Raw genomic sequence first — 14,211 nt, forward strand, 5'->3', positions numbered from 1 at the left:
CAAACGGACTCCGGCGTATCCACATTTCCCTTTCGCTTTTCTGCGGCGAGGACGTGACGAGGTATTCGATAATGACGACAACGATATTTATACGACCCCGTAAATGCCAGTGCACAGTGACGGAAATTATTCGACAGCTGGGCAAAAGCTTTTTCATTTCAGTCGGATCTTGTATGATTATCCGAAATTTAAATAAGCGAAACGACGATTGCTGTTCGAATTTCGATCGACCGAAAGAAAGATTTTACGTGTTTCAATTATTCGAAATGCTGATTAACAGAATTTCGTTTATGTGAAATATCAGTAAATCGAATTTTAATTATTTGAAGTGACGATTAATCGAATTCCAATTATGTGAAGTGTTGATTCATCGAATTTTAATTATTTGAAATGTTGAGTCGAATTACAGTTATTAGAAATGCTAATCAATTCAATTAAATTTTGATTACGTGAAACGTCGATTAACCGAATTTTTATTGTGCACATTGTCGATTGGTAGAATTTCAATTATGTAAAATATCAGTTTTTAACACATTATTTTTATCATATTGGTTAATCGAATTTCAATTATTTGAAATATTGAATAATCGAAGTACAGATCAATCGCTTTTCAATTACGCGAAACGTTGATTAGTCGAATTTCGATTATGAGAATCTCCGATTATTCGAATTTTAATTATTAGAAATGTCGATTATTCAAAATTCAATTACGTGACACCATTATTTTCTGAATACGAATCGTACGAAACGTGGATTAACCGAATTTCAATTCTCTCAATTACAATTGTCTGAGTTACAATCATGCAAAGCGTCATTCATTCGAATTTTAGATGTCTCATAAATCATCTCAATCTTTAATTACAAAAGAAAAGTATTAAAGTAAATTAATGTAAGCAAAAATATGAAGTTTACGAACATTGATAAATTTATTTTTATTTCTTATTAATTCTGTATATTTTCGTGAAATTATAATGTGTATTACAGTAATAATAATTGAGTTATGTAATTCTTAACTACATATAGTTCTTACGCGACAAAACGCGTCAATTAGCGAAATTTCAATTATCAGTATTTCAATTTTCCAACGCGTCAATTATCAGAGTTTCAATTATCCAACGCGTCAATTATTGACATTTGAATTGTCCAACACACCTCTTACCGGAATTTCCATTGTCCACGTGAATAATTATTTGTCTAAAGAATGAATCATCTAGAGTGTGTAAAGCGTAAACCGTATGCAACAATCTCTGTAAAGCAAGGTTACAAATATGTCGGTGATCTAGGGAATATTTTATGTTATTGCTTGCAACACCGAACTTTGAGTCATCGCGTCAATTATGCAGTCCTTAATATGTTACTTTATCGCCGTTGTCGTCACGACTATCAAGTATCAAAAATAAAGTGACTCCTAAATTATTGAGTTTCTAACGATTTTTCTCTACACGCTTACGCTCACGGATTGTAACTTTTGTGCAAAAAGGAAGGTATAGTATCGTTTGGAAGAAGGCAACACTACGTAAATGGATTAATGCATACACGAACGTAAAATGAACATAAAGCGAGGAAAATTATTGGATAATAATCAAAGTTATTGATTAAGTGTACGTGCAATGAATATTATTTGAAAAACATTGAGTTTATCGACTGCAATTTTCAATAATTCTAATTGTTTTATAACCATAAAATATCTCTATACTCTAAGGGGAATTGTAGTGAATATTTCTGACAAAATGGCGCCACGGAAAATGATATTTGCCATTAGATTTGCATGATAAATAAATTTTTAAATATTCTATGCGATAAAAACAAAATGTTTTCAATTGTAACTGATTGGTTGGAAACCATGTTAAGATGTTTTAATATTATTATTGATTTTTTTACCACTAGAGAATTCAAAAGACGCCTTTTAAAATTTTAATTTAGAATTATTTTCTGTTTTTAATCACTTTTCCTTGATTGACATTTTCGTTTTACGTATACATAATTATAATTACATTTTAAATATATGTAATTACTTTTAATTTCTTTTTGAATCCTTGAAAAAAGAACGTGATAAATCAGAACAGAAAAAATAATTAAACTTGCATTGTAATTTTAAACTGAAATTTTAAAAGCTTCTTTTTGCTCCTTTCGTCAAAATGGTGCCCAATTAAAAATTGGAAAGCTATTTTTTAACCTTTTTTGTAAAAATAGTGTTAAATTAAAACGGTAAGTTATAGGGTTATATTAAAATGTTGAGAGGTGCCTTTGGTAAATGTACTATTAATTATATGATCTTGAACTAATTTGAACAGTCTATTAAATAATTAGACAATTATTTAGTGTCAGTAGAAGTCACTAATGGTTAAAAATTCGAGAATTAATCTCTTGCAATAGAATACTTTCAAAATATCATTTCCAATATTACAAACAATATATTACAGAGGAATAATAAACTTTTGTTCAGCTTTTACAAAATGTAAGCAAGAAACTCATTTTTCTCACACAATACACAAAGTGTTCAATAAGCAATATATACCTAAACGTTTAACTATATTTTCAAGATACGTACCGAATGAAACTGTTCTCGTTTTACAAAATTAGTTTTGTTAAAAATTGATAAACGAGTAAAAGGCTCGGAAGTCACTGCTTCCGATCGACAAAAAGCGAGACGACACAGACACACATATTTACTTATGATTCGTTGCTACATACACTGTATAAATCACACATGTGGGCGGATGAGTTAAGACCATGTGAAATGAGCTTAATGCAAGGTACGGCGAGGCCTTTCAGAGAACATAGACTTTTGCGGACCTGCGCAGCTAAATCTTCGTTCGTTAGATCGGACACATAAAAATGTTTCGTTTTGCGAGGTGCGTGTCAATCTGAGCAGCGTGCTTTGAACTTCAACATATACATAGACTGTCAAGCATTTTGTCATTTTTAGCGATATTTAAACAGAAACTTAATAATAGGAAACCGAAATAAACAAATGCAGGCCTCTTTTTGTTTTTGTTTCAATATTAGTAAAAGTATAAAAGTCATATTGAGGTCATAGTTATTTATAGCACTTTACGTGGATTTCTTTAGCTAAGATATTATATATTTTTCAAATAGAACTTAATAAAATAACACATTTTTACATCCCTGTAATATAAATAATAGACAATGGCATATTTGTATATTGCCATATTAGAAATAATAATAAGTAGAAATAGACAAGTATAATATTTTGTCATGTTTTTGTTTAAATATCGCTAAAAATATAAAGGATCCAATGAATTTATAATTACGCATAGTTATGCATAATAATTATGTATGTATAATTTTATCCCTTTCTTTTTTTTGAATTATGGAACAGTATAAATTAAGATTCTTCTAAATGAATTTTAATTGATTCAATTCTGCCTTCTAGAATTGATAACATAAATAATGTTAAGCGTTACAATTGTTCCGCAATTTTCTTCAATTGTCAATTAAGAACGGGAAACATTATGATTATTCAAAGTATAGTTTATAGGGTGAGTCATACAACTCATTCCCCTTAGATTTTCTTATAAATTGAATGTTATATAAAAAAAATGTATCGAACGAACATTGCTTAATATAAAGATGAGTATATACAGCAACAAACAATTTGTTACTATTTTGCTTTCATATCTAAATATAAGGGTTATCTTCAGTTTTTATTCATAACGTGCAACATTTAATCATGCTAATCGAAAGACTATAATAAACTACAAAATAAAAAAATCATTAAGATGCAAGGATTAAAAAATTAATTATGTCGAGATGTATTGTTTACTTGATTTTTTATTCAAGAAATTTTTTACTCCAAATGCAGTCCACTATACTCAATACAAACATATAGGTGATAAAGCAATGTGAATGATACATGTGTAAATGTTTTATATTTTATAAAGTGGTGATCCTATTGTGATAAAAAATAAAGAATAGCAAACAATTAATTATTGCCTTTGCGTTCGAAACAACTATCGTTTGGAACTTCAATTTACAAAACACGTGGTTATGAGAAGAATTGAGATAAAAGAATAAAATGACACTCCCTGTAAATAAAATGTTGCTATTTATAACTATTTCGTTCACAAAGAAATTAATATAATCGTGTCCCAGCCAGGTGTTAGTTAACAAATGTTTATGGAAAGAAGCGCAAGCGAAACAATTGGGTCAGTGCAGAAGTACATGGCTGATGTCAACAGATATCGCGATATTATTTACTGTAAAATAATATCTATTGTTGCTCGTGTAACCATATTCTATTGTTATTTCGACGTTATACTTCTGTGTTTCGGAAGTTTAAACGTTTTAGTGCATTACGACGAAATCCAGGAAGGTGTGACGGTGGAATTGACTTAAATAACATTCAGAAGGTTTACCAAAATCGTAAGACAGCTCTTGACACAGAGTGTACATGATTGACAAAATTCAGACACGGTGATTTTTGATTAGATGCCGTGCCACGAGCAGACCGATTTTCTGCGACAGATAATGACAATGGGCTTGAATGATTGCAACTATTGTGCGTCAAGAAAAATGCATGGCTAGTTAAGAAAACAACAACCAAATTTACAAACTAAGTCTGTAATAGCAATAAGATGTTCGATTAGAGGTTAAACTTTACTTTTGGGGACCGAAATTTTTCGACTTTTTATGGTAGATTCCCATAGATATGGATGAGAAGATGTCGGAAATGCAGGTTTCAATCTGCGGAAATTAATTATTGAAAAGATAAACGCATTTAAAGTTAACGAATTTTGGATATTTATAAATTTTTGACCCATGAGTTTTACACGTAAACACTAACATTTTCAGTTTTTCTTTTTGTTAATATCTACGGAAATATACCATAAAAAGTCTATAAATGTTGGTCCTGTAAAGACAAAGCGTAGTTATATTAATAAAAGTAATAATAATAAACGATATTTATTTCATCTTTATTTTATTTGTTTTATTAATCGCAAAAGGTATTTAATGCTTAAAAAATTATATAATAAGATTGGAGCTTACAGCAGTACATTCTAACAAATTGATCACAGTAATAGGTAATATAACTAATAATTATAATATTAATTATAGTAATTATCATAAATTAATATATTACATATTACAGTGATGAATTTGTTAGAATGTACTGCTGTAAGCTCCAATATTATCATATAATTTTCTAAGTATTAGATACCTACCAAAATTATATTGTATTAATTTATTATAATTACTATTATAATTAATAATTATAATATAATTTATCACAGCCATGACATCCGATTCACAAGCTACCAATCAAAGGAAAAAGCTGATTTACAAACTACCAGTCGGCAAAATAATAATATTAACAATTTACGTGTACCTAAAACTATTTAACGTATAACAATTTTGAAAAAATCTAAAAGCCACATTTGACGGTAAATCTGTACAAGTATTCATCAAAGGACCTCAGCCAGACGAATAAATGAATAATAACGATGAAGGGATCGAACCCCGCAATGCGAGTGCCATTAAAGAAATGATAGAGCGACGTCCGTTGAACTCGGACACGTACGTTTGCACTGACCCAGCGGAGGCTGTCGGTTTTTCATTTGTTGTTGCAAGTGACAAATGAATCGGAGATAAAAAACAAAGTCCTCTTACCAGGAGACCGGCCAGAAGAACCAGACAAATGAAAGCAACCACGGAGACCACAACGACTGCTATCGCATTTCCGGAATCCGGGATCGTTTCCTGTACCAGAAGAAAGCTGTGTATCTGAAAAGAGTGGGTCAAGCGGCGGCATACGTTAACTATGTTATATGCATCGATAAATTCATCTAATATTGATATCTGCTCACAAACGAACACTACATCATTTGTTTTGCACCGGCAAAAATTGTTACATACATATAGATAATTATGGATAGTAAGTCTCGAGAATATGCTAACTACAAGAAGAAATATAAAAATTGATCTAATTTTAGATTGAAAGTGATCATTCGTAACAATAAATAAGTTAAATATTCGATGATGAAACGTTAGTAGAGGTCCTAATTGCTCGATTATTATTATTTATTCTGATTGTTTAATTATTATTAAGTATTCTAATTTTGAAACTGATTATAAGTATTTTGATTGATTAATTATTATACATAATTTGATTGTATAATAATTGCCAAATACACTAATTTTTCAATTATGTAATGTGTAATGTGTAATTTGTAAATTGAAATTTTGAAATACTTATTAATAATGAATTTTAATTTTTTTATTTCGTATAAAAATAAAATTTTCAAAGTTACAAATTACTTGTTCCTGTGAACAATTGCTATTTTATATTAAATTACATAATTACTTGCATATTTCACTTGAATTAAAAGTAATTTACTGAGCCCAGTTAATAAATGCTACGCGCAATGATAATACCTGTAGAATATAATTGGATGCGTAATACGAAAATTAATTAAATTTAATCGACATCTGCAGTAACCATCACGTATCGTTTCCTATTATAAAGATATAATAAAACTTTTATACTTAGTCTTACATCAATTATTATGGCCATTCTAGCGAGGCTCGTAATTACGAGCTCTAAAGCTGTTTAATTTGATTTCGTAATACGAGACCGTCATTAGCAACCTATGATTTTTAACGTCACGTTTGTTTTCCTATCCGTACGTTTACTAAACAGCATTATCTCTTCGTGCAACAAGCTTGTCTTCCTTAATTAATATTTCACTCTTTGTACTCGAAAGCATGGTAATCAGTATGTTAATTACCACTAATTATCGCCATATATAATTGAATGATATTTACCTCACAATCATCGAATATTATCATTATTTATTGTAAAACTTAATGTTCTCATAATTATTTATGTTTGCACTTTCTTTTGAAATATGTTTAGATAAATGCTTTTAAAAACATAGTCATTATAATAATGCAGTAGATAAAATTAAATTACTTGAAAGGTTTCGCCTAATCGTAGAAATATTTATCGAAACATTATATATTTATAATATCTTTTGATCATTGAAGATTTGTAAAATTGAATTAGAAAAGACTATTGTATCTTACCCTTAGATGAAATATAAAATAATAGAAACATGGAAGATTTAGTTTTTACTACAAAATTAAATAGAAACAGAGTCTTATTTTCCCTTACTATTCCAGTACAAACAATAAATAAAATAATTAATTAACAATGTCAACCACAATTGTTCTAAGATAAATATTGATATTTTATATATAAAAGAAAATGGTAAAAAGTGGTAATCATTTCCAGTGCTTTATTATAACAAAAAAATATCCTAGTAAACAATGAGCAGAATAGTTTAATTTGTTGCCTTCTCTACTAAAAAATCAATGAAAAAGTTATGCGTCTCAATTTGAAGCAAATATTGATCTTTGCAGCATCTCATAAAAAAGTTATCTTGAATAGCAATGTCTCTACAATTATTTATTTGTGCTTTCTCTAATAATCTAATTTGTCTCGAACAACTTTTAAATGTCCCTCCGTGTACATGTTACTCCATAATTATCCATATGTAACACACTGCTACTGAATAACACTAATATACAGTTACTACGTTCAATTATCAATAAATATTGTTTTCGAGTAATAAAATTTGCAACTTGTAAAACACATATTTGTACAACATAGTCTAATAGAAATAAAAGAGGAAAGAGTAGAGAAAAAAACTGTAAAGTTCAAGTATCATTAAGTAATTATATTAATTATATTATTAGATTATGCATAAACGAACTCATTTTAATGACTTTGCAATGCGTTATCAAGAATAACGTTCATTTATTTATTAAAAAATTGTTGTTGAGTTTTTGTTTCAATGATAGAAGTGAAGAAATTCGTAGAATTATTATATTATATAGGATGAGTCAAGTAATTTCCACATCTTAAATAACTAAGTATTTAAACTTTTGAATATTTAAATGAAATAATTTTGAATTGATTAATAATTAGCACGTTATCATTTGGAATCTTTCGAAATACGTGAATAGCAATCTTTTCTATAAGAAGCATGATTTCAAAATTATTTCAAGATGTGCGAGTTAAGTGTCTCACCCTGTATATCATAAAATTGCATGAAAAATATTTTTCACGTCATTGCAATTGAAGAAGATGCTTACATGGCATCTATTCATTTGAGACATCGTGTATATTTAATATTAATGTACCTCGAGCAATTTATATTTTAGAATAGGAATAATAATAATAATACAATGTTGCAAATAGATGAATAAAATATATTGAAAAATCTTCGATACGTTATCTTAAAATTTATGTGTAGAAAGTTACTCGGTGCATCGACCTCTGTATGTGTACATAACGAATTCCAAACCCATTAAAAATGATTAGGTTATGTTCAATCTAAATAACTACCGGTTAGAAATAATATTACATTCATAGACCGCGGAACTTTATGCAAAAATGATCATTCTCCAAGCCAAGTCGAAGAACGAGAAAGAGACTCTGAATAACTGCAATAAATAAAAAAGTAGGAATAATATTATGAAATTGTTCATAGTTGTATACTTCATCCACTCTTTATTATCATAAATGCATAAAATTCAGTCATCAGGCATTTGTATTTTGCAGAATACGGTTATTATGGATTTCATTAACATTATCAGTATTTGAAATAGAGAATGACATTCTCATTTTATTAATTTGCAATTTTAGTTAGTGCTGTTATGTTCGATTATTGAAATTCCTTAGGGCGAATTAACAATTCGTAGAATTTTGTAGATTTCGGTTCGAAAAGTTCGTAGATCTATAGATCGTTTAAGGTATATATACACTAACATCACTATATATACAGTATTAATAATAAATTATTAATATATAATAAATTAATGTAATACTTTGTTATAGAAATTGTTGAACTGCATCGACTAATGTATAAATAGAATATAACAACTTCTTTAGCAGCCAAAAAATTATTACCACCATATTATATGTATATCATAATATATAATATATTGTAATTATATTGTTATCATATTATAATAAATAATATATTCTAATTATATTATATATTATAACAGAGATATTCGAATGACAATTCTAACTCGATCACCCTGTACACAGGTTGTTTACTTTATCCTACATATTGAATTATCTTCGTTATGATTACTAATATAAAATACTGTAACATAGCAACTTTATTTAGCTCAAAGTTAATAACATTACGATCCATGTTTTTCTTCTCTTAACGTCATTTCTTTTCTGGTATTAAAGGTCGCCGCATTTTTTGCATATTAACACCCATCTTTTATAACGCAGCTCTGTGACGCACATCAAGAAAGATTCAACGATGTACCACGTTGTAACCTTTAAATAACCTTCAAAAAGTAAATGTGCTAAACATAGCAATAACCTTCGGTGCTTGATAAAAATTATCTTAAGAGAATAAACATAAATTATAACATCCTTAGCTTCGAATTAAACAAAAAATTGTCCTGGCACATTCATTTATATCAACAAAAATAACGAAGGTATTTCAGTATTATTATTTCACAAAATAAATATTCTGTATAAAGTAAAGAAGTCAAGATAAAGGAGAATTAAATATCCACAGTTTTTTTGTTTAAAATCCTTAAATTATGTCTTAAAATTCACAGATCCCTGAGTACTGTTAAAAATCCATAGATCTACGAAAAAATGTTAATTAGACCTGGCAACACCGATAGAACTCTACAGAAAAATTTCTGTAACAAATGACTTCCTATCAATATACAATAAATTTGCATGAACACCCGTGGTCTGCTATAATACTTTGCTGGTGCGTCGACTCACTTTAAATGGGAATTTCACAGTTTCTTTGGACTCCTCGTACAAGCCGGGCAAACTGGTTGTCATGGCGCTGTCGAATCTCCCGTTCTCGTCAACGACGTAAACCAATATCGACGGCATATCTGATGGCGTCGGCGTAGGGCTGGAAACCTCCGGACATGGAGGCTGCCGATGGATCATAATTTGCTTATTAGATACCGACCTGCAACGTGAGAGGCGAGGATATGTTACCGCCGTCGCTACCATCTCGCTGCCGATGCCAAAGATTAATTACGCGCCCGTTAATTAACCTCGTAGCAATGCACAGAAACTCGGAATTTGATTATCCCGCGGTGATCTGACCGGTTTGATTGGAGACTAATTCGCGTCGAACGAGAAGATTTCTTTATCGTTTGTTTCGTTGATTGCCGTTGATCGTCGTGTAAAATTAAATGATTCTTTATTACAGAAAACTGAGCATTTTTATTATTATTTTACAAAAATTTTTTATAAATTACAGGCATCAATAATGTGCATACCCACGCGAAAACATTGTAATACGAGGGAACATGATTTGTTGATAAAATATTTCAAAGTTGGTTGCAGAGTACAATTTTAAAAAATATGCATTTTGATCTTATATATTATGCGTTTTGAGGTCATCTGACGTAACATTTTCCTTTATAAAAATTTAAGGACAACTCGAACCAAAATGATAATTATTACGGTTCCGAACAACTTTTTCCTTTGCAAAAATTGTCTTCGAGGTAACATTAACGAGATATTATTTTTTTCTTCATTTCCAACAATTTGGGCAATAGTTATCATAGTGAATCGATAAGTCAACTTATCTACGAATTTAATCAAAATATTAACGATTCAGTGTCCACTGGTCTTAGAGTAAAGATCACTAGTTATTTAATAACAAATCTAACCGCAATCTACTCGAATATCTCGAGTACGGTAATAGGTACAAGTAAAAGTTGTCTAGAATGATAACTTTAACTTTAAGGTGACCAAAGTTGCCTCCTAGTGGCAAGTAGTGGTCAACTCCGTGAGTCAAAGCTGCCTCCTTTAGAATGACTCGAATCAGCAAAAAAGTGAACGTCGAATTGTGCACTACCATAATCACCAAAACCAGATATCGAAAGACACTCACCTCTTGGTCCCAGAAGACAGAAGCTTGGCAAGCGCCGTCTTCAGCGCGTCGATCTTCGGACAGATCTCGTTCCAGGTGCCCTCCATGAAGATGCGCACCAACGAGGTGATCTCGTCCGAGGTGGACGACGACTTCGTGTCATCTGTCGCCTCTATGGGTATGCTGGAACTCACTGGAGTGGCTGGGGTACTTGACAGTGGGATCCCGGGACGTGGACTAGTAGGCACGAAGGGGCTGGAGCTAGGAACTGGAGCGGCACCGGTCGTGGAGACGCTCGCGGCTACCGTGGACTCTGTCGGTGTTTCGGTAACATTCACCACACGCTGGACATCTTTGAAATCTGGAGATAACGATGACTCTTCGGTCCTCGCAGTAACGGTTGCGTCATCGTCGCTCGCGATCGTGGTCCACGAATCCGTGGAACTGCTGGTTCTCAGACTGTCATCCTCTTTAGTGGAATTGGCGACCTCTTCTTCGATGAGGTTCGCTTGAGTAGTAGAGTCGTCCCTAGCCTGCGTGGTCGGGTTCATGATAGACACCACAACAGTCTGATCGGTGACCGAAGACGACCTTTCGTCAGCACTGGTAGTCTCCGCCTCTTGGACAACGAAGCTCTCCGTGACCGTCAAAGTCCTCGCCGTGGATGTCTCGTTGTCCGGTCCGTTATCGACCAGGTCCTGGACAGTCGGGACAGTGGTCGCGTCATTGGTGGCTTCGCGGGACTCCTCGGTGACGTTCAGGCTGAGGAAAGTGGTCGCCTCTGTGAGTCCAACGAACTCGTACTCGATCGTCGTCGTTGAAGGCATCAGCGTTTCGTCGGAGCTCGGCGGACTGGTGACGGCCGACGGGATCTCGTTCGTGCCGTTGGAGTCCAGGCTGCTGGTCGGCTCGGTGACGTTCCCGGTGGCGATCCTGTCGATGACAGTGGGCGGCACGGTGACGTCCTCAAGAGTTCTCGTGGCGTTCAGCTCGGACACAGTCGGGACGGTGATGTTCGCGTCGGAAGAGTTCCCTTTGATCAAGGGATACGTCGTAGCGAGCTCCGTGGCGTTCAGCGTCGAGCGGATCAGCAGCGAGCTCTCGGCCTTCGTTTGAACGTCGGGGTTCGAAGGCACGCCGACCTCCGCTTGCGGTTGCACCGTCGAGAGAGGGACGGTCGGCGTTCGCTCGGTCGTATCCTGGACGAACGGTTCGTGCTCCGGTTTCACGCTGACTTCGGTGATTCCGTTGCCGGTCATGTCGAAGTTGCCCTTGTCCGTGATCGCGTCGCGACCTTCGCTCCACCGAGGCACGTCGTTGCCGGTCGTCGCCGCTTTCTCCTCGGCTTTTACGATCATCGTCGGATCGACGGGTCCGTCGGCTGACCGGTTCGTGGTCGCCTCGGCCGCCGGTGACGCGGTGGTCGCTGGAGCCGATGGGCGCAGCGGTGTCGTCGGCGTCGTCGAGGACTCGTTGCCAGCTTTCTCGTAGTACGTCGGCTTAAACTGCTGGATGCTGTTCTCCAGAACGTCCGATGCCTCGGTCACTATGAACTTCGCGTCGACCTGGCCCTTGCCGATCGTGTTCTCCAACGCCGAGGCTTCTTCGGTTGTAACCTCTAACACCAGATTGCTCGCGTTCCGAACCTCTTCTTTACCGCTCGACTTCACGTACGGATACGGCTTCTGTTCAGCCGTCTTCTCCGTGCTGGCGTCCTTCTTCGAGAACGGCGCGTCGATCCTCGAGGCAGGCGTGGGCTTGGTTTCTTCGCTTGGAAACTCGTTGTTCCCCGAGAACGCGATCGTCCTGCCTCTGGGGACCAGGCTAGAGGCTTCCTGCGACGCACCGGTCGTCTGGATCGGTTTCTCCGTCGTCAGTTTCACTAGCTTCTGCAGGAGCTTCTCGGGCACCTCGCTAGTCTTCGTGGCATTGGATCCGCGGCTTTCGTTAGATTCGTCGAGGTCCGTCGCATTCTTCGTCGAATTCGTCGAACTCTCCGGCCGTCGGTCCTCGATTCTTTGAACCTCGATCTTAGTCGCGTTCCCGACAACCTCCACGTCCTCTTTCGGGTCCCTCGGCTTCTGAGTTATGGCACTATCTTCGGAGATAAAGTTAGTGGCGCTCTCGATGGCTCTCGACTGCTCTCCCGAGCCGCTCTCCGAGTTTTTCTCCGTCGAGCTCTTAGAATGGTGGCTGTAGTTGACGTACGTGTCGTTGATCAACGAGATAGCCTCGCCGCTCCCCCTGTTTTCGTCGGTTTGCTCCAGGTCGGACACTTCGCCGTTCTTCACCGGGCTCGAGTCTTCCGGCTTCTTGGTTCTCTCTTCCAGCTTCGCCGGCAAGGGAGTCCCGCGGATCGTGGCCCAGTCCTCGAGGTTACTCGCCTGCAGTTTCGTCGTGGAAACGTTCCGATCTCCCGAAAAACCGGCGAGCTTCGCTCGCGAATCTGTCTCGCGTCCCGGTTCGAGCTGGGCCGCTTCATTGGTTTTGTTCGCTTCATGGTGGCTCGCGTCGTGGATCGTCTCGTTCGTCTTCTGGTCGGGCTCCGTCTCGTTCAACGCGGGCCTCGACTCGTTCAACGCGGGCTTCGACTCCTCCGGCGCCGGCTTCGTAGTCGCGACGATCAAATCGTTCGTCCTCGACAATCTGTTCGCCTCGTCGGATATTGTCTTAGTGCTCGAACTCTTCCCCGAAGTTTCCCGACCGGCTTCCTCGAATCTCGAGCTCGCGCCGCTCGAATCCGGCGATCCGTCGACTTCGTTCCGCGGCCTTATCCCCTGATCCTCGAAGTCTTTGTCGATCGGCACCGCCAACTTCTCCCCGTCGCCCGCCTTCGCGTCGTTAATAAGCTCGCTAAACACCGGCTCCGCGTCTCTTTTATCCCGTCTACCCGCCGGAACGAATTCCTCCGCTCCGACTACCCGTGGGATCCTCGCCGGTATCGCTTTGTTCTTTTCGACCGTTGGCGCTTCCAACGCGTTTGACGGGGACTCTTTGTCGAGCGATAATATCAGCGGACGTTCTAAACCGTCTATGCTGGCTGCGACGGTGCTGAAGAGCAGCAGGAACGTACCTGAAACAGAGACGGTATTGATCTCGTTGAGATGTTCCTTCGCTGCTGTATGGTGCTGTTGCTGTCGATAATGTGGTAACGGGGAAACAATGTTTCGATATTGACACTATTTTGATCGTAATTTTATGCATAAAAGTTTTGGCCAAAAGGTGGCCCAGCATTATTACAGCTGCTAAATTAGGGCCCCAAAATTAGTGCCCAGTACTAATATTCTTTATGACACAAGCGGGCCTAGCC

General features: G+C 36.2%; 1 protein-coding gene across 4 annotated transcripts in view; it reads right to left on the minus strand.

Annotated features, from left to right (window-relative positions):
* The window catches only part of LOC144470354 (uncharacterized), a 168,150-nt gene that overhangs the window by 19,376 nt on the left and 134,563 nt on the right, over positions 1–14,211 (minus strand). For 3 of the 4 annotated variants that reach the window (XM_078181379.1, XM_078181378.1, XM_078181377.1), the window contains 3 exons: positions 10,923–13,974; positions 9,788–9,986; positions 5,632–5,745 (listed from right to left, as the gene is read on the minus strand). In XM_078181379.1, the coding sequence (XP_078037505.1) occupies positions 5,632–5,745; positions 9,788–9,986; positions 10,923–13,974 (3,365 nt within the window). The remainder of the gene's footprint in view (positions 1–5,631; positions 5,746–9,787; positions 9,987–10,922; positions 13,975–14,211) is intronic. The other variant, XM_078181380.1, reaches the window with a different exon arrangement.

This window comes from Augochlora pura, chromosome 5 (assembly GCF_028453695.1).
Source record: "Augochlora pura isolate Apur16 chromosome 5, APUR_v2.2.1, whole genome shotgun sequence".
NCBI lineage: Eukaryota > Metazoa > Arthropoda > Insecta > Hymenoptera > Halictidae > Augochlora > Augochlora pura.